The 25,182-nt window shown below is 39.5% G+C and overlaps 2 protein-coding genes across 7 annotated transcripts; one reads left to right on the plus strand and one right to left on the minus strand.

Annotated features, from left to right (window-relative positions):
* Window positions 1-183: 183 nt before the first annotated feature.
* LOC127468730 (cytochrome P450 2J2-like) lies at window positions 184-8,974 on the minus strand. Its single transcript, XM_051782217.1, has 9 exons — window positions 8,405-8,974; window positions 7,195-7,357; window positions 6,379-6,528; window positions 4,824-4,984; window positions 3,833-4,006; window positions 3,466-3,607; window positions 2,632-2,819; window positions 2,063-2,204; window positions 184-788 (listed from the first exon to the last, which is right to left on the minus strand). Exons 1-9 carry the CDS (start codon window positions 8,573-8,575, stop codon window positions 610-612), a joined length of 1,470 nt encoding a protein of 489 aa, XP_051638177.1. The 5' UTR covers window positions 8,576-8,974; the 3' UTR covers window positions 184-609.
* On the plus strand, window positions 2,200-24,909 carry LOC127468723 (cytochrome P450 2J4-like). 6 transcript variants are annotated; one of them, XM_051782205.1, is made up of 13 exons: window positions 4,520-4,686; window positions 6,504-6,604; window positions 9,038-11,262; window positions 14,002-14,137; window positions 14,583-14,703; window positions 16,081-16,243; window positions 17,988-18,137; window positions 18,577-18,737; window positions 19,416-19,592; window positions 20,242-20,383; window positions 21,298-21,485; window positions 22,309-22,450; window positions 23,729-24,907. In XM_051782205.1, exons 5-13 carry the CDS (start codon window positions 14,659-14,661, stop codon window positions 23,905-23,907), a joined length of 1,347 nt encoding a protein of 448 aa, XP_051638165.1. In that variant the 5' UTR covers window positions 4,520-4,686; window positions 6,504-6,604; window positions 9,038-11,262; window positions 14,002-14,137; window positions 14,583-14,658; the 3' UTR covers window positions 23,908-24,907. The 6 variants fall into 6 exon arrangements, with proteins under 6 accessions (XP_051638161.1, XP_051638165.1, XP_051638162.1 ...); XM_051782201.1 differs by lacking the exons at window positions 4,520-4,686; window positions 9,038-11,262; window positions 14,002-14,137 and adding exons at window positions 2,200-2,458; window positions 2,881-3,036 and having other exon boundaries at window positions 23,729-24,909; XM_051782202.1 differs by having other exon boundaries at window positions 14,002-14,703; window positions 23,729-24,908.
* Window positions 24,910-25,182: the final 273 nt, after the last annotated feature.

Genomic DNA, 25,182 nt, shown 5'->3' on the forward strand with positions numbered 1-25,182 from the left:
GAGTTGTGATAACATAGGAATTGGATACTGAGGAAGTAAAAATAGGTGTAAGGATTTCTAAATGGACTGTGGTAATGAGAGGCCCCATTCTGGAGTCATCTGTGCCTGTGTGAAGTTTATGCTACACTATATAATGCTTATAGGAGTGTGAAAGGAAAAGGAGTCAACAACTAAGTGTGTGTCCTCTGTTACCTTCTGCAAGAAGATGTAAGAAAAAACCTGTGAACTCAGAGGAGTAACAGCTTACTGGAAATTTTAAGAGTGTGATACCTGGCAGAGCACATACTCAGGAAACTGCTTGATACAGTTCACTTCTCTAAAATCCTGCATCTAATTCATTGCTACTGTGAGTGTGAAAATACATTTTTTTTCTGAAATGTATTATTGTGTACTTGTAAGTGCCTAAGACACAATTATATGAGCTTTGGCAAGTACACTTATTTAAAAAAGTTGAGTACTTGAGGTCAGACCTCCTGAACAAAAACACTTGACTAATTTGCTGTGCTGAGCTACCTATATTTGAATGCAATTGAGATAGTGGTGTGTATTTTTAAAGGATCTGCAGTTATTGACAGGTTGAAGTCCCTCTGCATTGTGGTATGTTGCAGACTAGCGTGGAATAGCACAGAGTTTATATGGATGAGGCTGCAGTATTGCGCCCAAAACATACTCTGAACTGATTTCCTTTACTCCCTCAGGGAGCTGGAATGTAAATGCCCGAAGGAGGTTGGTAAAGAAGATGAACAGTTCAATTCGTGCCATCTGTTCCCCCAAACACACACGGTGCCCTGCAGACAGAAAACATAAAGAGTTAGTTGTATAAAGTTCTGTAAAAGGACTTCACACAAAATTCTACTGAGTTCCATAAATTCTGTTTCCTCTGTAAGGGCAGAAGGTGCTTTTGGAGGTGGGGGAAACATTTAACTGAGAAACTGTGTGTCAGGTGTTTCATTTGGTATTTTAATTGGTTTTGTTTGGGTTTTTTTTTCCACCCCTAGAGCATGTATAAGATCCTCCCTTTTCATTTTTGCTACTTGTTCTGTGAGAACCATAAATTGCTTCTCCGTTAAGCGAGATTTTAAAAAGTTTCATATACTTGAGAGTCTTATCTTTGGTTGTTGAGGAGGGAGGGCTGGAGCACTGCAAGATGCAGTTCTGAAGCCAAGGAGAAGGATGTAATCAGGCTTCCTTCAACAGAAATTCAGAAGGGTATATTGGCTCTATGTAGCCCACGATCTCTAACGCTGTCAGGAACAGATCTGTGAGCTAAGGGAGTGAAATGTACAGTGGCATGTGTGGTGATGTATAGACTCAGTGACTCATTTTGGCACGTTGTTTTCACAGTATATGTCATGATATCTAGCTATTCCAGACTGAAAAAAACCAAAAAACAGATATTCAGGATATATAAATACTCAAATTATGTAAACAGAAAACAACCAAGGCAAGTTAAAAACGAAATCTTCCTATGCCTGGCTTGAAATGGTAGTCCAAATTAGGTGTCTTGATTGATGTGAACTATGGGTATTTGGTGAGTGCAGGAGGTAAGATGCTAGGTACCTGTTTTACAAAGATGAATTTAGGATTTATGGGCAATTTAGGCACCTGATGCTAGACTATAACTGTAGGATTTGGGAGGGTGAGGTTTGGTTTCCTGCTTTATCACACATTTCTCTGTATATTTTGAAAAATCGTATGCTTTTATCACTGGGCTTTCTGTCTGTAAGGTGAAAATAAATCAATTTTCTGATTTGAGGGTGTTAGCTTGATTTGACACATCAAGAACTAAGAAGCTCAGATACCCTTACAGTAGGAGTTGTACATATGCCAAGGAGAGCACTGGGTCTCCTGGCCATACTCATCCTCTCTTTGAATGCATCAAAATTACAAAATGCAAGACAACATTTGTAGCTCTTACTGAGCAGAAAACCTGACTTTAAATCTTTGTGCCAAATACATTTTTATAAAGGCATGTTTTTAAAATTTTAGAACTTAGAAATGGCGTTTCTAATCTTGATCTACAAGACACAGAAAACAGGAATATTCAAGGTCAGAGTGTTACCTGCTGAGAAAGGTAAGAATGCCTCTTTGTTTACAAAGTTGCCATCCAAATCAAGGAAATGATCTGGGTTGAACTTCCAGGGGGTCGCCCAGTGCTCAGAGTCATACACCACAGAGTGCAGATTTGGCAATACAAGTGTGCCCTGTAAGAAGCAGCAGAGTTTATATTTTTCATGTATGATTGATTTTTTTTTATTATTTTCCTTCTCTCTAATAGATAGTCTGCCATCCTGTGACTGCAGCCTCGTGTTTGGATTCAACTTGGCCTTTTTACAAGCGCACATCCCCTTGTACCTTCTCTTTGTCATAACCTGTTTGTTATCTTCTGTCAGTACTACTGAAGTGTTTTCATGTCTAAGATGGAGTGGAGCTTGGATTGTTTTATGTGCTTGTCAGGGTAATCATAACACTTTCCTATTTGGTTTTTGCACTCTTCACACTTCGTGTCTGTGACGTGTTGCCACATTCTCTGCGAAGTTAGGAACTGTCATGTCGTATAAATACTGAATATTAATAGCTCAAAGCTTTAAGAAACATGGACAACGTGGATAGAAACATGAAACTCTGTACCTTTTTTATGTGGAAGCCCAGCAGAGTCGTACTCCTCACGCATTGTCGGGGGACCCCGACAGAGGTAACGTTGCTGTACCGCAGAGCCTCGTGAATCACCGCGTTGGTGTACGGCAGCTTCTTACGGTCCTCATAGCTGATGGGATGGGAGGGTCCCACAACATCATCTATCTCTCTCTGAACCTTTTCTGCAGAGAGAGAAATGAAAATACTTAAACTTTTTTTTCCCCTCCTTTTTTTATCCTGCAGGTTTTTGCATAAGAATGTCCAGGACTGGGGAAATAAAAGAAATTATGTTGCTATGAAATACACTGGCGGGTGGTTTGACTGCTGTATTGGTTTCAGTTGATCAAGGAAGTGCATATCCCTAAAGCACAGGATGACACATCCTACTTGGTGATGAGCGTAATACAGTTCTACGTTTCAAAAAAAAGATTAAAGTTTGAAATTACAGATGTAATTTCTGTTATGTTTTTAAATACACATTGGACCAGGTATCTTTTAAAAGCTTTTCCACTTTGAAGGTTAGGAGGGGGCTAGTTGCATGTGAAATGTCTCTAACTTGTTATTCTGTCCTGCCAACCCCTCTTCTATGAGATAAAACAGTGGCTACCACCAATTTTTTGTAGTGTTGCTGGTGAACTGGAGGGGAAAGCATCTGTTTGTTTTCTTTATTAACTTTCCATTTTCCAGATCTCAGTTGTTGATGTTCTGCCATTCATATTCCTATTTAAGGGTTATTTTGATGTATTGCAAGTGATTGAGCTAACACTTATACTAATAATGTTCATTATGATGTTGACTGCAGTTCTCTCTGATGATGATTTTGCTCACCTTGTATTTCTGGATGTTGTACCATATAGAGCAATGCCCAGAGAAGGGTGGTGCTTGTTGTTTCTGTCCCTCCCAACAAAAGATCAACCACGGTCTGAACCATATTGTCTTTATTGAACGTAGAAGTAGGGTCATCTTTGGTCTGTAGGGTATATTCACAAGAAGACTATGAAGTGGATGATTTTATACATTTCATCAGTCATGTAGAAATTGTCATTGTCTAATGAAAACAGGGAGCAGCCCACCAGAACAGACATCTTCAGTGCTACACAAATAAAGCGTGCACTTGAAAGTTCCGTGGCAGTTACTGGAACCAAGTGTTTGTAGTAGGCATTGAGGCCAAGGAGGGTGATAAACAGATACTTACTTTTGTTATTTGAGCTAGGTAGAAGTCAATGAGATGCTGTGGATCACCTGCCTTCTCTCTCTCATGGGCCTGGACCTCCTTCATGACTAAACTGTGCATGAAGTCGTTGTATGCAAACACTTTCTGATGAGGCCCTGGGAGACGGTGCATAAGCCATGGGAAAGCATCATACAGCTGTGGTTGTAGACAGCAAGAAAGGAATGTGAGGTCTTTTAAACTGAATTTTGATTTCCTGATAAGTCTGTGAAGTCACTGCATCACGTGGGAACGTGATTATATTTTGCTTTTTGGATGAATACCAAAAATGCATCAGAGGTTCTGAAAATTGGTGAATTGGAGTAATTGAGGGCTGAATCTGACTCACAGACAGATTTTCTCAGTCTTGATTTTTTTAACAGTAATTTTTTTAAGACAACTCTTTATGGAGAACCTGATAATGTTATAGAAAGTCAGTTGCCAAAATCTGCACAACATAAGCAATAGGTAGGCTTCTAAGAACCTAAAAATATTATTCTTGATGTGGTGAGATTGTAACCTGTATTTTATAGGAAGCTCAGAATAACTCAGGTCTTGGTGGTAATATGAATTATATGAGAAGCAAGATACATTCTCAAAAGAACAGGACTTTGAAGCCTTAGTTCTTATTAACTGCAGTTCTGTATTCGCAAGACTGAACAAAAATTAAATTTTAGAAATTGCTTTCATTTTAAGAATTGGGAATTTTACATACCAACTATTCTGCAAATGATTACTTGTTGGAAATCTGTGAAAACCAGTGATGTCCTAAAATTTAAATTCTAGATCCTGTGATTTAAAGACATGAAGGATTATAAGGCAGTAGTGACATATACAAGGTATGTATTCATTTATTACTTCACGATGGCTCACGGAGCTGTGGTGTGGAGACGTTTGGGAACAATCATTACATTGTTTTGACTTGTCAACTGCAAATGCATTTAAAGGAATAAGAACAAGAAAATCAAATTCTTACCCTGCCCCAGATAGTAGCTTGAAAGTAGATCACAAAATAAATAGCTTTGATAAGTTTCCTGAAAGATTCATCCTCACTGGAGAAGCGATGACCGAAAACAACAGCACAAATTATATTTGCAATGGCATGGACAATGGAAGTGTGGGGGTCAAAAGGTTTGCCTGTGAATACAGGAGGTTCTGTGAGTACTTCTGAATAGAATACAGTGAAAGAAATGAGGAAGACTTTTTTTTTAATGGTAAAAATAATAGGAGATCAAACTGCTTTTAGATAAATTTCACACAAGTGAACCCTGGTTTAATACATATTAACTACATGAATCGTAAATGCAGGGAATCTTAATTTTCAATCTGCTTTTTATTCTTGCAAAATACAGTGATTATTAGTTTTGAGAAGACAAACATTAATTCTCTTTTCCCTTCTTTGACTTGGGGTCTGAGTTGTGTGGAAACACAAGCGATTAATTAGAACATATGCCTTCAAATCTGGAGGCAGATATTTAAGTTTGGTAATTAAAAAACAAAACAAACATTCCCCCTCCTCCAAAAAACAGAAAAAAAACACTTTATAGTTTTATTTTCTTAGTCATGTTGAAATGACTTATCTCCTTTTGATTTTCAAGTAACAGCTTGACAATTCAACCATATATTTTCCCACAAACTGAAAAGGCAAAGCTCATGTAATGGGATGGAAAATGGCTCCCATTAAAAAGTATTAAATCCAGAAATCATAAACTTAAGTACATATTTCATTGGCAGATACAACCTTTGAATTATACTCCTATGGAAATACATCCCTGACTTCAGGCTTTTGGTCATTCTTGGAAAGACTAAATACGTTTATTGAGTTTAAAATTGGGGAAGGGATTGCATGGAAGGTAAGGATTTGGGCTGTAAGGGGACTTGGAGTAGATGGTTTTTAATCTCCTACATTTGAAAGATATGTGAATATGTTGCTCTTGGAAGAGAGAGGGGCCTGATCCAAGGAGAGTTGGAGAGAGACCTCAGGCAACCTCTCTGTGTTTTCACATCAGTATGGAACACAATGTGGGTGAGGGATTTGGCTGCTCAGAATATTTATATTTAATTGCTTTATTTTGGCATCTTGCTAAAATTCTATTGGTTTCTATTTCATCCAAACCGAAAAAAAAATTTTACTGGGCAACTGAATGATACATTCCTTGTGTTGGGGTTCTTTCTCTGCCAAATCCTAAAAGTCTGCTGTCCTAAAATGACTCGCAGCAGGTCACACATTGTGTATTTTATGGAGGAAAACATAGGATTTTTCTACACTCCTTGATTGTAAGAATTGCTACCAGCTGTCCCCAAGACTATGCTGATAACAAATATTTATTTAACTAACCTTGTTTTAAAAAACAATTTTATATTGCCCACTGTGCAGACAAAACATCTTTTGCAAAGAATGCAGTCAAGCCAGTAAAAGTCCTACTGCTATGAAAAATATCTATATTATTTATAAAAATGTATCATGAAACTTTTACCACCCCTAATATTTCAGAAAAAAGTTCTAAGTGTTGTTGTTCTAATGAATTTACCTTTTGTGTTTGCAAAGATGTCCACAAGGCGACAGGCCTCTGTTTGAATTTGATGCTCCAAATTGTTCTTTCCGAGTGCCAGGCTTCTTACAATTGTCATGACAAAGCGTCTCTGTTGCTTCCAGGTGTGGCCACTTGTCAGGAAAATACCTGGAGAACAGAGAAACATTCATTTCATTGCTGGGAAAGGAAATCCTTTCACTGCAGGAGGCAAAATCAGATTTAGGTGAGGTTATATTTCACCAGCAAGATACCACAATTTTAGATTCAGAGTTTTAGTCTGTAACTGAAGATTTTATGACTCCCAGCTGCTCATAAATGTGACCCTGCAAACTGAGTGGTAGTGGGTTTTGGGAAGAACGGAACAGCTTTCTCTCTATGAACAGTTTTCTGTTTTAGAAGTTATACAATTGAAGGGCAACTTCTCGAGGCAAATATTCCTTTGAATCTGTTGGGAAGGAAAAAGGTCAGTGGCATGCTCTATAAGAGAGGAAATTTTGGAGGTTTTTTCCCCTTCCTTAACATACTTAGCTCTGCATGGAACCTTTTTGCAATGAAAGCCCAGTTGTGCCCTTGTTAAAAAACAAAACAAACATTCCCTCTCCTCCAAAAACCAGAAAAAAAATACTTTATAGTTTTATTTTCTTAGTCATGTTGAAATGACTTATTTCCTTTTGGTTTTCAAGTAACAGCTTGAAAATTCAACCATATATATATTTATATAAATATATAAACTGATGTGTGAGTGTATGCACAGAAAAGCATCTTTCTTCTTTACACCTTGTTCCTGTTTCAGTCTGGTGTAACACCCTGTACCTTTCTCGCCCATCATATCCCTGTAGAATGGGGTGAGAGGTCTTCCAGAAACTTCCTCTGAGTGGGTGACAAGGCCATCTTTTACTGCTTTGTATCCATTCAGTACAACCATAGGTGTCTGTCCCATCCACAGCGTGTAGATGTTTCCATAGATGTTGGTTAACTGAAGAGTTAACAACAGGAAATTAGGAACTATAAACCAGGGAAAGCATACACTCAAGTACTGATTTATTCAAGAGTTTTCTGTAGTTGTTACTAAGCCCATTTGCCTATATTGAATTGAATAGCAGGCTTTGGAAATATTTATCCTTCTGTTACTAATGTGCTTTGGGAACAGAAGATAATTGTTCTTTGTGCAATAGATATTAAGGACATCCCTCAGAAGCACACCTCTGAAAACTTCACAGAAAGAGAAACTGCAGGTTTGCTCTGTTAGCTCTGAGTCAAAGAATAAATGAAAACAGGCAAAATCCCAGAGCTTTTCTGTTTATTTCATTAATGAACCAAAGTTATTATATATTTCCTGCCTCTAATTTCCAAAGAAAACAAAAAAAATTTTTTTTTGCATTCTTTTCTGAGCTTCCACATGATTTTTCTTATTTTTCTTTATTCTCTTTTGTCAGACCATGATTGTATTTTTCCTTGAAACAGTTTGAAGCAGGTTCCTTACTTTTTAAAAAAAGTTTTAAATGGTTTATGAAGCAGCCATGCTGTAAACATAACAGCAATCAGATTTTCCTGCTTTGTTTCAGTAATCTGTTTAGTACAGATAAGTCTTTTTGCTCTACAAATAAGAAAAAAAAGAGTCCATTTAGAGTATATGTTTAGTCTTCTAGAGGAGATGGGACCACTTGTGGCCTGGAGAGGTTCCAGTGACATTGGTGTCATGCAAAGGAAAGTCTACTAGAGGTGACTTACAGGGCTGGATATCAACATAGAAACAGAATGAAACTGTCAATGAAATAGCATTCTATGACAGTGCTTGTGATAATGCAATCAAAAAAGTGAGAAAATAACAAGGAGTAAAGCTATTGTGGTGTTTATTATTCAGGAATATTTTTAATAATGCAGGGTCCTTGAGTCTTTGAAATTGGCTAATAATCAAGCTTGAGGTTTAAAAAAAATAGCAATTTAGAATGTTCCTATGCAATGCACAATGTAAGTTAAAATAGATTCAGACTGATTTTCAACCATAGAGATAAATAAATACCTTAGTGAGAGTTTCTCGACGAAGTTTGAAGTCCAGCAGCCACAAATTTCCAATGATGGGGAGAGGAACTGGTCCTGGAGGAAGCTGGGTACACATCCATTGCAGCTTTAGGAACTGCAAAATCAGGAGACATACTACTAGAACCATACAAATCTCAGAAATCCCCAACATCTTGTCAAAATTGTAACTTCTCCCTGAGTTTTGCCTTTTTTTTTGGTCTTTTTTTTTTTTAGAGTATGACTTCCTCTGAAAATTTGGGTTTGTGTAGATGAGTTTATTCTACTGACTCCAAACTCTCTCTAAGAATATATGCCTGCTGTAGCCATCTCTCTGAGATAATCTACAGTTTTCCCAAGCTGAAGTCCTTAGAAAACCAAAATATGTGATCCTTGGTGGTTAGTCAAGCCCCACCCACTCTTTTTTTTAAGATCTGTAATTGAGATCTGTCTTTTTTTTCACTTAGAATTTTGTTCCCTTCTTAGTCTTGATACTGAGTCTAAGTGCCAATTATTGAACAGTTATTCAAGGTTATAAAGTGTCTTGCATAATGGTAACACCTCAGGCAGTTTCCTGTAGCTAAATGTTAAAATGCATTACTTCTTGCTGTTCTGAAATACTATAATTATTATGTAGTTTCTTTATAGAAGAAGAAACATCTGCACAATACCTGTGTGTTAGAATATGGTCTCTGAGATGAAAAAGAACTAAATTCATGCAACATCAAGCTAAATTAATGTCTTTAATTACAAAAAAAGGGCAATTTAATAATTAGGTGAGTATTTACTTTCTTCTTTTATTGTATTCAAGGTTAAGTTATGTGGAACACTAGTGAGAGGTTATTTTTTCTCCAGCAGATTGTTCACTGTTTTCTAATTTTTTTATTTTATTTTATTTTTTTATGCTAAGTTTTAAACTCTTCTGGTGCAAATTTTGGAAGTAAAACAATGCACAGGTTCTATTTGATCTGTGGAAAAGAGCAAATGAACTTAAGAAAGGGGCAAAACTTTTAAATTTTGCTGATTTGTGGACCTCATAAGCTTTCAGGAGGTTTGCACTAATGTGTGGCAAACATGAACTTAAGAGACTTACTTTTCATACTTGCTGATATATTAGATTTGACTTTTGACACTTGGTTCAAGAACTCAGCTAATGCTATGATATGTCTTCAAGTCTGTATAGGAGATTAAGGGAATCCATACAATTGCACAGGTTGTCTGTTTCCGAATTTTATCATAATTTCTCTGAGCAGGCTTGCTGAATTTTCCAGTCCACAGTTTTCAACTCAAAAAGTTTCAGCAAGATCAAGGTTATTGATTGCAAGGTTATTGAGTGTACATTATGATCATGAAATATAAAGGTTTAACGCTATCCACAGGCTTCTTAAGAACTGCATTAAACTTCAAGAAACTGCGTTATAGGTGTGGATACTAATTTCAGTTAGTTTTCTAATGAGTTCAATGTTTTTTGTGTTTGTAGGGTTAGTAAAAGAAAATGTGCTAAATGCAATCTTGCATCATTCAGTCTTGAAAAATATGTAGATGAGAATTTCTTTTTTTTTTTTCCCTCTAGTGGATTGTAATAATTTCAGCTGCATATGGGAAACACAGGGGCGGTTTCAGGGGGCTGCAGAGCAGCAGCGACATTGCAGCATTTTCTTGCCTTACTTTTCTGAGCAGCCACCACTTGACTGCTCTGTGCAGTTTCATGCAGCTCTTCTGCTTTCGTGGGCTGCATTTGCAGATGCTTTTCCTGAAAGTGTGGAAGTGGAGCAGCAATCAGAGGGCAAGGACCATGCCCGTGTACCTTTTTTATCCATTTGTTTAGGTTTTGGGGCAGAGAAATGGAAACAGAAAAGTTTAATAAGCATCATTTTCAGCAGCATGGTTCTGTGCATCTTATACTTGCAGAGTTAAAAAGACAAAAAACTGAGAGAAGCAATTTGAAATTCACTAAATTTTATGGTTTTATCAGTCAATTCAGACATGTTGATATGCTTACCAAAAATCACAGTGTTATTGAGTTATACTATTGAGCAATCATTTATCCATCCAGTTTTTCAGATTTTGATGCTATTTGAGACTTTAAAGTGAGTTACCTGATGAAATTATCTAACTAACTTGACTTGCCTCCTATGTGCATCAGAATTTCATTTCTTTGTATGTTTTTTTTGTCCTTGTTTTGTCCAGCTGGTCCCATCTGCTTAAAAGAAAGCAAGCACTATTCTATTTCTTGCTTGTGCATGGAATCATTTGTTAAGTTTGTAAGCTTTGCAACCCCTGAAAGCTGTTGATGCACGCATGCCATCAATGAAGGTATGATTTATACACTCAAGACTACCAGAATTAAGATGACTTAAGCCTTGAGGTTGCCTATTAATGAGGGTGATTATAATGCAACTTAGAAAAAAAAAGAAAACAAAAAGAAAAAACTCCTGCTGAGTAAGGCTTGGCCCACCAAGAGAGTTAACCTGAGCCTTACCTTTTGGGCACTGTGGGCAGGGTGTTTTCCTGCTGCTAGGTGAAACCTGTGGGCATGCTGAAAGTAGGATGAGGTGAAGTTATTTCACAAAAGCTTGTGATGAAGCTTGCAAGGAAGGGAAAAGCAAGGAAGCTCTTTTGTTATTGTGTACTTTAATACCTTCAGTATACATGAGCAGCAGCTCTTCGCATAAATCTTGCTCGAACTCCTCTGACACAAATACTATTGCAAGAGCTCACCAGTTAAGATGACAGATATTAAGTTTGGTTGTTTTGGACAGATGAGGAAACCTGCTTTTGTAATGAGGGTTTCAGGCCATAGGAGTGGGAAGCAAATGCAGCAGCTGAAGAGGACAGGGAAAGAACAGCATCTTCAGGAAGGTGTGAAGCAAATGATGAACGTGGTGTTCACAGGGTGGAAAGGGTTCCTGGCTCCCCTCTACCCAGGGTGTGTGTCATGTGCTCTGCTGTAAAACCAGGGCTCGTTTTTTATCTGTTACAGAGACAGGCTCAGCATGTATTAGAAAACACTGCCTGGTTCCAAGCTGTGCGTGTATTGCTTGGCATAGCAATGTGCTTGCTGCCTGGCCTGGTGTCAAGCTAAACAGAGCAGACATTGCTAAGCAGGTTTGGGCTTTTTTTGTGGGTTTGTTATTTTGTTGTTGTTGTTTTGGTTTATTTTCCAGTGGAGACACTAATTTGGATTTCTCAACTTAACTGTTCCTTCCTCCCCTGCACTCCCTGGTCTTTCAAGAGCTTCATCTCAGGAGCTGTTACTTGGTTACTGGCGTCAGAATTTCTCTGAGGAAAGAGTTACACAAACACTGTCCAGGCAAGCACTGAGAGAGGGAGAGTGTGGCTTAGAGCACAGAGCTGGAGTGAACATGGGACTGAGAAATCGGAGCAAATGAAGTTCCCATTCTGTGTTTCTGTTCAGTTCAGGAAAAGAGAACTTTGCTTACGTGCATTATAAATAACTTTGATAGGTTTTTGCCTCCTGCTGTTGTCTGTGGTGTTGGGACCTGAAGACTGATGAGCTGTTTAGGTTGCGTAGACAAAGTATTGGAATGAAACTTGAGAAATTCAAATTCTGTTCTTAGATCTGTTCATAGCTTGTCTGTGACTCTCAGGAACTTGCTTTATCTCTCTGGGCCTAATCAACCCTGACATTCACTTTTCAAAAGAGTTTGAAGATTGAATAAAAGCCAAGTTGTAGATGGCAGGTATGACTGTTTCTGTTGAGTTCTTTCTCTGTATTTTCTTCCCACTCCTACAGTCTAAAACTTCCATTAGAAAAGGAGGTTTTCTGAGCTGACCAAACACCTGCCATCTCTACCTATGAGGTCTTGGATAGTATTTGTCAGATAATAATGTGCAACTTGCATGGAGAGGTACTGCTAACATCTAAGGAAGATATTGGAAGAAGGAAAACTGATTTTCCCCACAACAACCTGCTTGCAAAAAGGTTCTCTGTAAACACCTGCCTCTACCTGCTTGCTCTCACCATTACTTTATTTGTATTTTGGTCCTTATTTCACCATTTGTGCACATTAACGGAGTTAATTTAAATACTATCACTCTGCATTACAATGAATTGTAAAAACCACCACTTTCTCTTCCTGCTAGTAATACCTAATCATCCCAGACATCCCAAAGTAAAACCAGTTGGTTTATGTAATCTTAGAGAGATTTATCAACAAAGGATGGTAATTAATTTATTCATTTCCAAGTATATTTCTGAGGGTGTAGCAGGCTGAGACAGTGCATCACTGACATGGAGTGACAGCAGGACCACTAAAAGCAAGAGCCCTAGCTATTAGGAAGGAAAGTGACTGTTGTAAACATTCCTACTTTTGTTTTTCCATTGTTTTTGTTGTTGCCCTCTGTTTCATTTGGGCTGTTGGTTTGGTTTGGTAGTGCAGTGCTACTTAGACAAAAGCAATGCAGACCTTACACAGGTGCTGTACTGCTGTACATCCTGATGGCGTGGGAGCTACAAAGGTCTGGTGCCCTTTCAGTCTCACTGGTTTGTGAAGTGCTGTATGATCTTGGCAGTACTCTGCAGTAAGCTGCAGAGGAACTGAAGAGAGACAAGAATTTCGTAGGCTAAACCATAGTACAAGTTAGTTACCCTTCTCTCACTGGAGTGTCAGGAAGAAGTAATGGATATTGTGCAGACAGTCCTAATTATGGCATTTCCTAGTGTTTGAGTATTTGCAGCTTCAGCATTCTTTTTGACAGTTTTTCAGAGCGAGATCTAGTAGCCTGTTGGCTACTTCTTGCACTTGGAATGTCAGAAGTTGTGGATGTAACAGAAAATTCAAAGTAAGACTTGTTTGGATGACTTTCCCAGGGAGAGAGGTTTAGAGACAGCCTAGAACCAACTCCTCCTTCCTTGCAGGACAGTGTGGCTATTGCAAATATATACTGTCCTGACTGATTCCTGAGCACTGGAAGAAACTTCTGGAGTCCAACCCAGATTAATTCCTGTGTTAGGAAAGAATTTTTTTTCTCCAGAGAAATATTTTTGCCCTTCTAAACATGGATAGAGATAAGGTACCTTGAATGCTACTGTTGAACTTGAATGAATGAATAAAATGTGAAAACATCTTTCAAAATGTGCCTTATGTCCATTCTACCAGCTAGTAAGTAACACCAATGGATTGTGCAAGTGGAGTTGCAAAGATGGGTTGAGTTTTTTAGGCAGCAAATCTTGAGAGAGAATGACAGCCCTCAGGGATAGCTCTACTCTGCTGTTCTGCAGACCTGTATCTCTGACAGTGCTATCACACCAGGACTTTTCCACAAGTAAAATGAGAAAAAGCAAGTGCACTTGTTCTCCTGGGATTCTTACAGACCCCCTGAGTTTGCACACTGCAATCTCCCCTCTCCTAGAACATCAGAAACTTGCCAGGCCCTCAGCAACCACTGTGGGGAAATGTTGCTCCAAACATACATAGCTGAGGTGGAATGTGCTGTGCTGTGAGGCAGCTGTGCTGCTGCAAGCTGTGTTAAAGGGCAGCTTCTGGGACCTAACAGTGATGAACTGGGATATAAGGTCTGTTACACTTTTTGTCAATAGTACTAATTATGTTTGATCCTTCACTGTTCTCTTTGCAGTTCATCTGTGTTGTTTACTGTGAAAACTCAGGTTACAATACCTCATTACTCTTGGTTCCTAAGTCTGCATTTGCACCCACTCTTGTACAGGGTTACTGACTGCTTACTTTTACCTCTGCCCCACAAATGCTACCTGGTGAATGCTCCTGTTCTTGTCTGTAGCTGGCTGACAGCTGCAGCTTTGTACCTGAGCTCTTGATGTGCACATAATCAGTGTTTTGAGTGACATCTTCTGTCAAACTGATTGATTGCTCAAAGGGATGTTTCTGGCTGAGGTTTCTGCCTTCTAGCCTCTGCTTGATCTTAAAGTCACAGTAGCTATTAGCATATTGCAGCATAGTGATGTATTAAATACATTCAAGAATGGGAAGACTCCTCATTGTCTCAGATCAGGAAGAGTGGTAGGAAAGAAGGGAGGTGAAAAATTCAGAAAGCTTCATTTTGCTAGGGAAGAGTTAAGAAGGACAATCCAGAGTCATTTCAACAGAGAGATTCGTAGCAGCTTTCTTGGTGATAAGAGTTTGGAGGTGTGAAATAATGATAAGTGTAATTCTCATATCCCTGGGTTTGTTTCTTCTTAGTGCACAGTTCTTGAAATTGCAATGGAAGAGTCGTGGTTTTCCTCCTGGACCGACCCCATTTCCCATCATTGGAAGCATGTGGTGGGTAAAGTTTAGAGCTGATCATGGGAGCCTGAGAAAGGTATGTATTTGCAGATGGGAACTAAAGAGCTATTGAGGCAAAACCTGTAAAAAACCGGTGGTGGCTGTTGATAGGCTGATGTGGTAGCAGGGAGAACTTAATCCTGAGAGAAGGTAACCTGTGGAAGTTAAATTAGGTGTCTAAACCTGTTAAGTAAAATCTGCAGACAATGTGATTCATATGAAAGCTGGTATGTGTGCAACTTAAACAGAACTGAAGAGAGTAGATTTGCTTCAAAAAAGACTTCTGTTTTTAAGGGAGTGTTTAGCCTTGAAAGAAAAAAGTGGTTCTCAGATTTTGCACCACAGGCATGTATTAAAAATCTTTTAAAACAAGGTGTCTTGAATTCAGAAGATGTGAAAAGGACACCAGGATGTCTTCTGCTGTCATGGGATGGAAATAAGATTGTATTCTGTGTGCAGCCAAATCCTTTGCTCTGTTGTTTCTCTGGAGTCCAGTCTGGGATGTGCTCCTTGCAGATAAGCTAAGGGTGTAAATGATGGTGAAAGGAAAGACCTAATGGGAAGACTTAGGTCCATCTAAGCATGTTAATACAGATTCTTTCAGTTTTCTACATTCTCCACTGAGCCAAAACATCACAAAAGAATCCAGTGTGTTGATATATTTTTCAAGTTGTGACCTTTCCTTATGTGCTAAGGGCAACCTGCAGGTCTGGGGGTGCCTGGCTGCAGCTGGAGAGGGCTGGCTTCAGGAAAAGAGAACTTAAAAGAGCTTGAGGCTTAATTTTTCTGATGGGTACATGTTCATCACTGTGAGAGGATGGAGCTGTACTGTTTCTTTGTTTAGAGTCAGGGACTTGGTCCTTTCAGAATACCCACAGCACTGCCTGAGAGCAGTCCCCATCACTACCCAGAGGTGGGATCTGTGCTCAGATGCCTCAGTTGACAGTATTTGTGTATAAGAGGGAAAGAGTTCCCGCCACTGAAACTTGAAATCTGCAGTACTAGAAGGAGAGTTACACCTGGAATACATAATTTCAAGAAGTTCTGGTTGTTGCCTGAGTTGAAAATTGTAATGAAGAAAGGACAGGTGAAATTTCACATGAAAGCTCATATAGATCTGTAGACACTCAGGGGCATTTACCTAATGGTTACTATTGCAAGGGCAATCCAAGGTAAATGTTAAGAAGGGGAAGAGGGTTTATTCTTTCACTGCTTCCATTTCTGTAAATTGTGTGTTCCCAGAGAGACCCCAGAACCTTTTTGGTAGGCACCCCCACTGCAAAACACAACCACTGTCCCTTTTCATCTCCTGAACCCCTGAGTAATGTCATACTGGAAGAGAGCAGCCCATCATGTGTGCATGTTGGTTGATGTTTCTGCCATGGGTATTTTTTGACATTGATCTAACCTGCAGATGGCAAAAACCTATGGCAACATCTGCACCTTGTGGATGGGTCACAGACCTTTGGTGATGCTGTATGGATTCCAAGCTGTGAAGGACGGTTTCACCACCAACTCAGAGGATGTTTCTGGGCGACTACAGACCTATGTCTTCAACAAGTTGGCAAATGGAAAGGGTAAGATGTTCATGTCCGTGGCAGGACTTCATCCTTGACTTTCTTTGCTTCCTCTCATGTTTTCCTCACTGGAGTTCCCAGTTGACTTATTCTGTCTGCTCAAGGTGAATCATATAATTCTGTAGCATCACCCTAAGTGGTCTCCAAAGTCCCACTGTCACATATATGTTTCAGAATCTCACCAGAGCAGCAATATTTATATGTAGCTAGGTCTTGTTTGTCAATTCTTAATGTTGTCTGTATGTCCCAATTTGAAATAATTTGGAGCTTGCAGCCTCCTCTGCAAGCTGAGTCTCAACTAATTCTTTATGCTCCCAGCTGTTTGTTTGGAGCAAAAGTTGCTGTAGGAAAGCATGTACAGTGCTGTGAATAAGATCTAGCCTTGTTCTGAAGTACAAAGTCACAGGAAGATGGGGCTTTAAATGTATTAGCCAGAGTGTAGGTGCAACATATCCTTGTTCAGAGCTTCTTATTGTGCTATCAGAGACACTGCTGAATTGTGGTGGATGGAGAATAAAGACAGTGCTGTGTTTAAAACAGAAATAATTGAACTTACTTCCGTCAGGCTCTTATCCAGAGTAGATAGAGCAGATGCTTTTATCCTCAGTCATGACTTCTTGCATGTTATTTACAATCTGGAAACCTTTAAGTTATAGTACTAGCTAATATAAGTAGAAAAAAACCTCTTTAAGGAATAGAGATTATTAAGTCTGGAGCCATTTCAGTCCATTTGGAAGGATCTGTATTGACACTTTTTATCTGAGTGCTGTGGAGAAAAGCAACTGAACTCTGGTCGCAAGAAGCTGTTTGCAGACTGGCTAAAGCCTGTTCTTCCTTCTCTGGTTTTTACTGAGTGGTTTTTGCCCTGGCTTCATTGTCTTTCCAGGAGGGACCTGGACCAGGGCAAGAGCTCAGTATCTGGTGTAAAAGCAGGATCCCTAAAAGCCAGAGACTTCGTAGCATAGACAGTGAGTGCTCAGAACCAATTATCCACTTTATTTTTGAAGCATAAGCAACAGGGAGATGTGATGATATCCAGAAGTTTTGCATAAGGTTGAGAAGCTCAAGCACAGGGAATGCCCAGACCTCCCCAATAACCTCCACAAAAATCTTTCTGTTGGTTGTGAGTAGCTTCATCAGAGACACCACCAGGTTTCCAGGTGGAGGAAACCTGAACTTACTTTTGGTTGAGGAAAGCTGTGTTTGCCATTCCTGCAGAGTTAATATGTGGCAACATCTGTAAGGACACAATGTCCCCACAGGGATGTTGGCAAGCACAGCTTACAAGTAAGTATTAATTGTATTAGAAGATTGTACAAGATAATAAATTAGGTCTTGTAAGAGATTGCATCAACTGGGCTACAAGCCTTTCTATATGGATAAGGGGAAAGATTAATTTTTTTTCAAAGCCTGGGCAAATAAAAGGCAACAACCAACCCACATTATTGCAGCTTTCAGCAGGCTGCTGGGTGGAGGTTTGAGTGATGACCGCTGTTCTTGGATGCTTCAGAAAGAATAGGACTAGGTTTGGAAAGCATGTGGGTGAGGCCAGAGACCTGAGTGGGTTTTTTTGCAGGGCTGGGAATATCTTAACCAAGGTGTTTACTCTGCCTCTTATAACATACAATTAAAAGAACACTCCTCTTTGAGCAGCAGCATGATGAGAAGGTGATTCTTATGGTGTTTATCATTTACAATTGTATGAATGTTAACATGACATAAAATTGATTCTTGTTGGATGAAGGTATCTTGGTCTCCAATGGTCTCATCTGGAAACAACAGAGACATTTTGGAATCGGAGCTCTCCGAAAACTGGGAATGGGGAATAAAGGAATGGAGCGTGGGATACAAACTGAGGCCCATTACCTGGTCGAGTTCTTCAGAGACAAAGATGGTACGGCTTTGGCACAGTGCTTGGGAACTGACACAGAGTCTGCAGGACTCTGAGGGCAAAGACTGTTTTTGCTCCGGAATGAAGTGGGTTTGGGCACATCTTAGATTTAAAGTGCAATCGAAACTGTACAGTCAGACCTCAGCAACATGTATTTTGGGATCAACACCAAGACTGAGATTACTAAAAAAAAAAAAAAAAAGAAAACAAACAAAAAACCTCTAAGTCTGGGAGTTAAAGATTTGATGCCTTGCTGTCCTCATTTTTGAATGAGGTTTATCTTTTATTACATTTGCCAGTGAATTTTGTGTTTGTGAGTAACACAGTTTGTCTAAATACCATAGAGGGCATCTATTATAAAATGTCACTGTGATCTTGCTTCCCAAATAGCAAAGGAGGTAAAGGAAGTGCTTTGGAGATGAATGCTTTTCTCTGTCTGCAGGAAAAGCTGTTGACCCTTCCTTCCCCATTGTCCATGCTGTCTCTAATGTGATCTGTGCTGTGGTTTTTGGACATCGCTTCTCCCTGGAAGATGAAACCTTCCGTCAGCTGATTGAGGCATACAATGCTATAGTGGCTTTTGGGAACAGCCGCATTTATTATGTGAGAAAATTACTTATTTCATATGCACCTTATTTGTTTATTGAGCACATTATTTATTGCAATATAATTATACAATGATCTATTATGATAGTTATTGCATTATTTAATACTGATAAAAATGTTGACTGTGAATATGAACTGGACCTGCAGTGCTTTGGGTTTGACATAATTCAGTTATGAATATTACATTAATAATCTTTATTAGAATGTCCCAGCAAAGGTAATATGCTTGGGATACTGAACTTTTCTGTAGGAGAAACACCAAGGTTGTTAAGGTGAAAAGGTGATACTCTTTGTGTGAGAATGAAAGAGAATGAATTTTTTTCCTGTGTGCTAAGGTAATAGAGATAAATGTTTATTAATATGAGATTTATTAATAATAATACATGTTACATCCATCTGCAAAAGCAGATTATTTTGTTGGTGAATTAACAGTGGAGTTATGCAGTAAGAATAGGAAAGATTCCAGGATGGAAACCGTGTTGTCTTTAATTTGGGGTTTTAATGTGTGTTCATGTACTCCACATGTACCCAACAATTCTCTTTGGTGACACGGCATTTTTCCAAGAGAAATTAATTCAGCAATTTAGCACCAAAAATGTCCACACTGTATCTCTATCACCAGTCTTCTCATATGGTTTTCACTTACTGCCTTTGTGTTGAATGCTTGCTCCACAGATCAGTGAAATTTTCACCTGGGCTGCAGAGCGTCTCTCAGGATCTCTACAGAAAGCAGTATTTTCACGGGATTTTGTTTGTTCCTTTGTAAGGCAGGAAATCAAAAACCACAGGGAAAAAGGCAGAATAGGTGAACCAGAAGATTTCATTGACTTTTACCTGGATCAGATAGAGAAAGTGAGTAATTCATGCTGTATGTAACACAGATCCAGTCATAAAGGGTTCTCTGTCCCTTCCCTACAGTTGTCTGTACACACCAGCATTAGTACAGAGCTCTACAACTACAGTTTAAAAACCCTGCTGTCAAAGTCAAAATATGACCTTTGAATAATTTGTTCAATAACTTGTTCTAGTAGTACACATTATTTACATTGGCTTGTTGTCATCCTGTGGAATCCTTAGTGAGGGCTGGGCAGTGGACGGTAGGGAGGACCTTGAAAAGGTTGGGGTATTTAGATGGCTGCCTAATTCTGATTCTTTGTGCCTTATTAATATTTGCTTTTATTATTTTTGTGCTTAGTAGTACTGTATGATTATAAGAACAATTTTAAAATGATGGCAAAAACATAGCATAAATATTTTGAAAGGGTAACATATATATTATACTTTGAAATGTGTTTTCTGCTGTGGAAGTAAACAGAAGGTAGCATAACAGTATCAAGGTACTTATTTGAGGAAAGTCTTTGCAGAACCTGTGTTCTGCTCAGGTACCTGTATTTTTCTCTGCCCTCCAGAAATATTTTTCCTTTAAATACAGTGATTGCTGTCTGTCTCAGTGCTGTTACACAGATGTACCCCATTTTACATTTCTCCTTGACACCTGTAGACTAAAAATATCCCGAATTCTACATTTGATGAAGACAACATGGTGCAGTCTGTTTTTGACCTTTTCTTTGGTGGCACAGAGACCACGGCCACCACTCTGCGTTGGGCTCTGCTCTATATGTTGGCTTATCCTGACATCCAAGGTGAGTTGTAGACACAAACATGGGTATGATTCAAGTTGAAGAATTAACTGTTCTACTTTTTTTTTTTTAGCTAAGACCAAGTTTTTCTTAAAATCAAGTTTTCCTTTTTTTTTTTTTTTTTTTTTAAGATTATATTCTTGAGGTTTGTTTTTAATAAACCCGTGTTGCAAAAAAATTTCAGAGAGATATTTTAAAATAATTTCAGGGATGTTCAGCTTCTGACAGTGAATTTTGTCTTGCTGATTTTTGTCAGACTGTTTCAGTACTGTAAGCATATTTTTTTCATTCTTTTGATGCTAGAATGCTGGAAAAACAGAACCCTGTGCACACATATAACTTTCAAATGCTGATAAAATAAAAAAACTCTCTGAGCTTACTAGTTTAGGTTTTAAGTATGAAATCTGACCTTAAGCCCTCTAAGACTGTATAAACTGTTTTAGTTACTGAAGCTGAGATAACAGCCCAAAGAGATTAACAGTTGGTGATGGTGTAGTAATATTTTCCTGTTTCAGTTCTCAGCATTACATCAGTTTGTTGTGATGGCTTCCTTGCAACACCCTCATTAGTGTGCTGTGAGTCTGTATTTACCTAGAGTAAAAATAATAGCTTAACTGAATTGATCTCTTCATAAGAAGTTTTTGTTTCAGTTAAAGTTTGCTCCTCTTCCTTTAAATATAAAGCTCAATAAATCTGTTGGGTCTGAACACAGAACCTATCAACTAGGAAATAAAGTGTAGTAAAATCATAACTGTATAGATATAAAAATGTATTTAGAGTTTAACATACCGTAAGTATAAATTATTTATATATTGTAGTTTTTTCTATCAGTACTATAATCCAAAAAGGAAATGAAAGCTCTGTTTCATGCTAAACAGTGTTCTTATATCTATAATGGATTTCTTTTTTTTTTTCAGAAAAAGTTCAGAAGGAGTTGGATGCTGTTCTGAGTCCCTCCCATCTCATCTGCTATGAGGATCGGAAGAAGCTGCCGTATACAAATGCTGTGGTTCATGAGATCTTACGCTTCAGTAGCATTGTTTTAATCACGATTCCTAGAGAAGCAGTGAGGGATACAACTGTTTTGGGATATCGGCTTCCAAAGGTACAGATATCCTTTGTGTTCCAGTGTGATCTTTGGCCGTGAGTTAAGGTCCTTGCAGTTGTGTTTACCACTAAACCCTTTTCCCTCCAGTTCAGGATGGATGAGTGTTGGTGATGGCACTGGCAGACAGCACTTCTCCCCTGCCATGCCCTCTGGCCTGTGACTTTTCTCATAAATGACTGACAGTGCTTGCCAAAAGCCCAGTTTCACCCCAACTAAACTAGTGTTCTGTGAGAGTGCTGATGGTGTACTTTCCAAGAGGGTGTGATTTTAAATACTTTATAAGCATTTGAGCTCTTACACTTCCACAAGACCACAGAGAAGACTGCCCAAAATGGACAGTGGTGTCCATAGGGAAGGTGCTGCAGACTATTAATGCCAGGATATTGTCTGCCATGTGGACAACTGAGAGATGGGATGTTTTCTTCATTGGTGATGTCTGAGACAACACTAAGCATTTACTGCATTCACCTAGTACTTCTTTTTCTTATTATCACCTCTCTGACATCATATTTGAAATATAATGAAGATGTTTTCCCACAACCAACTTCTTCTGAACTACCACCTAACAGATTGGAAATAAAGGCACAAGAAAGAATACAGCAGGGAAATCCCTGAACCTGAAGTAGTGAAGTTTCTTTGCTTATTTGTTTTTTGAGAAAAACCCCTCAGAACTGTTTGAGATTCATTTTCTTTTTCCTAATAAAATAATCTTTCATTTCTGTGACCTCCCCATGTGCAGAATTATAGCTGGGATCTGTTTGTGTCCTTTTCTTCTTAATGTCTGAGAGTCATAACTGCACCAACAACATCTTCCTTTCAGGGCACTCTAATTACGGCAAACATAGACTCTACTCTTTTTGACCCTGACTACTGGGAGACTCCTCACCAGTTCAACCCTGGTCATTTCTTGGACAAGGATGGAAATTTTGTGACCCGAGAGGCCTTCTTAGCCTTCTCAGCAGGTAGGTGCACTGAGAACTGAGCCCTCTTGTGTGGGTTAGGTGAAGCTGTGTAATTTTGACTGTGGAGAAGGCCAAAGGGGAGTATAATCCCAAAGTACAGAAGCACATGGTTTTCCCAGGCCAGAAAAATGACTGACTGCCAAAAACAGTTGCTAGGTAACTGTATAAGAACTTGCTCTTAGATTTTTGTGAAAATGCAGAGAAAGTAAAAGGAGTAAGGCCCTAGAATTCCCAATCATTTGTGGACTTGAGTCCTTATGCTGTTGTCCCTGGTCATCCTCTGCATATGCCAGATTATGCTCTTACAGTGGCTGTTCTGTGGCAGGCTGCTGTGCTGGAGCTGATTTATTTTGTATAAATAATTCCATATTCATGAGTGCAGAAAGATGAATAGAAGATCCAGAAGCTGGATCAAATACATCCCAGCTGGCTATGTCTTTCTTGTGGAGCTTCTGGAGTCACTCTTTCACCAGTGTGGGAGTTTATAGAAGCCTTAACAAACAAAAGCTCTTGAGTATCATGCCAGGAGGGAATAGCCTGGTTGTCAGGGCCCTCAACAGAGATGTGAAAACGTCAGGCTCAGGTTTCTGACCTAAATTGGGCAGAAGAGGAATTTGAACATTAGTTTCTCACATCCAAGTCGAATGAGCTAACCACTACATTTCAAAGTTTGTCACTGTCTGTCTCTAGGAATTATATCCTGCACAGAGTTAATTAATAAATTGGGAAGAGATTTTTCTGTAACAAGTTGTTTTCACTGAAAGCATTATGTGGGAAAATGTTTCATCAGATGTAGAATGTCTTCTGTATTCTGATTTTTCACTGTTATTTGTGAAGACAAGTCAGCCTGTTCTAAGTGGAAGCTGTGAGGCAACCCAAAGATACTTTCTTGTTTTTCTTATTTGGAATCAAGAGACTGAGAGTCCATTCATAGAACTGGAGAGTCCTATAGGTTCATGGCTAGGCTTTGCGAACGAAGATTTGGAAAGGGCTCTACCCACGTTTGTTACAAGTGCACTGGTGGCTAAAAAGGCCGAAGAAAGAAACTTCTGAGAAGCAACCTTGGTATCTTTTTCTGTAATCCAAGCAGGTCCTGCAAAGATGGATTGCAGACATCTCAGTTGTTTGCCCAGTTCAATCTGAGGGGAAAACGTCAAATTCAGCAAAGCTCTTTGTTCCTTGATGAGGCTGAGCAATGCTCCTGTGAAAAGCTGGGAAGCAGGTTCTGGTTACAGACCTCGCTGGGGACTGACTACTCTTTCCCTTCACCCTCTGCAGGCCACCGTGCTTGTCCGGGAGAGGTGCTGGCCAAGATGGAGCTTTTCATCATCTTCTGCAGGCTGTTGCAGACATTCAAGTTCACTACACCAGAAGGAGTTAAGGAAGTCAACACAGACTTTGTCTTTGGGAGCACCATGAAACCCCATCCATACAAGCTCTGTGCAGTTCCGCGCTAGGCTGTGAGGTGTTAGAGATTTAAGAAAGAGGCGTGGCCACAGGTTTGCTGATATTTGTGCCACTTTTATGGCTTTCATTTTTACATCAAGTTCAGTGTGAATCTGTCCTTGCTGTGTTATAGGGCTAAGAAGCCAGCCTTGAAAAATTCTCTGCTTTTCCCTGCTTCTGGAAAATGTCTGTACTTCTTTTTCTTTCCCTGTTGTGTTACCAATGAAATAAACATAGACAATTGTCTAGTCTTACAAAAATTCGTCAGGAATCTTCCTGGAGGGCGAAGGAACTTTAAAGCCAGATGCTGAGGGGGCTTCCCACATGTTCTCAAATCCTGGTGTATGGGAATGCTGTTCCCAGAGGTGGTGGCTCTGGGCATTGCCAGAGCCCCTAGGTATGGTTGCATGGGAATAGAGAGTAGTGGAGGGGAATCTCAACTGGCTGTGAGGCAGCTGCTTTGTCTGTTTAGCTGAGAGTCATGGGGAGATGATTACTTGAAACTGGAAGCAACAGAGGTACAACAGCAGAGCCCTTCGTTTGGGTGTGAGGCTCCTGACTTGTGCTGAAAGCAAAGGTAAACTCCTGTTCCCTACTGGAGAATTGCAGAGGGGAACCCCACTGCTGGGGAAACACAGTGGGTGTAAGTGGTAATGGAGCAGTGAGTTGGCCTGAAAATCCCATGAAAGAGGGAGCCTCTCACCCTGTGGGGTTTGTAATGACCATGATGTACAATAAACTGAGTTGGCCCTGTCTCTTTATGGATGCTGTGGGAAGATGGATAGGGTTAAACCTGGAGGGGATTCAGAATTTTATGGTAAAAAGGAGCTGCAGCTCCCTGGATGGACTGAAGCCAACGTGCTCCCCAGCACAGTGATAAACATCTACTCAGAGAAACAGAACAGAGTGTGGAACAACGTGGAGACTGCGTGGCCCCCTCCATTCTAATCCCAGCCAAATGGGAGAGCATTGTGGTACTGAGACCATGCAGTACCTGTCTGGTAAGGGAGAATCAAGATGTTCTGCTGATGAAGACAACAACCATGTCAAACCCCCTCCTCAGGTGCCACAGCACGACCAATCCCCCCCCCCCCCCCCAGTTAGGTACACCAATCAGAAATAAAAGGTATTTATGACTAGAGCCACTCAAATTCCACCCAAACATAAAGAAAATAGAATAAAAGTAAGTTGGGGATAGGGGGAAAGTGGGATAAGACTTCCACCAAAACTGCTGAGATCAGTCAACAGGCTGAGTCCCTCTTCTCCCCCACCAGAGGGACACCTGG

Source organism: Manacus candei, unplaced genomic scaffold (genome assembly GCF_025592945.1).
Source record: "Manacus candei isolate 608988 ecotype Guabito, Panama unplaced genomic scaffold, ASM2559294v1 h1tg000015l, whole genome shotgun sequence".
NCBI lineage: Eukaryota > Metazoa > Chordata > Aves > Passeriformes > Pipridae > Manacus > Manacus candei.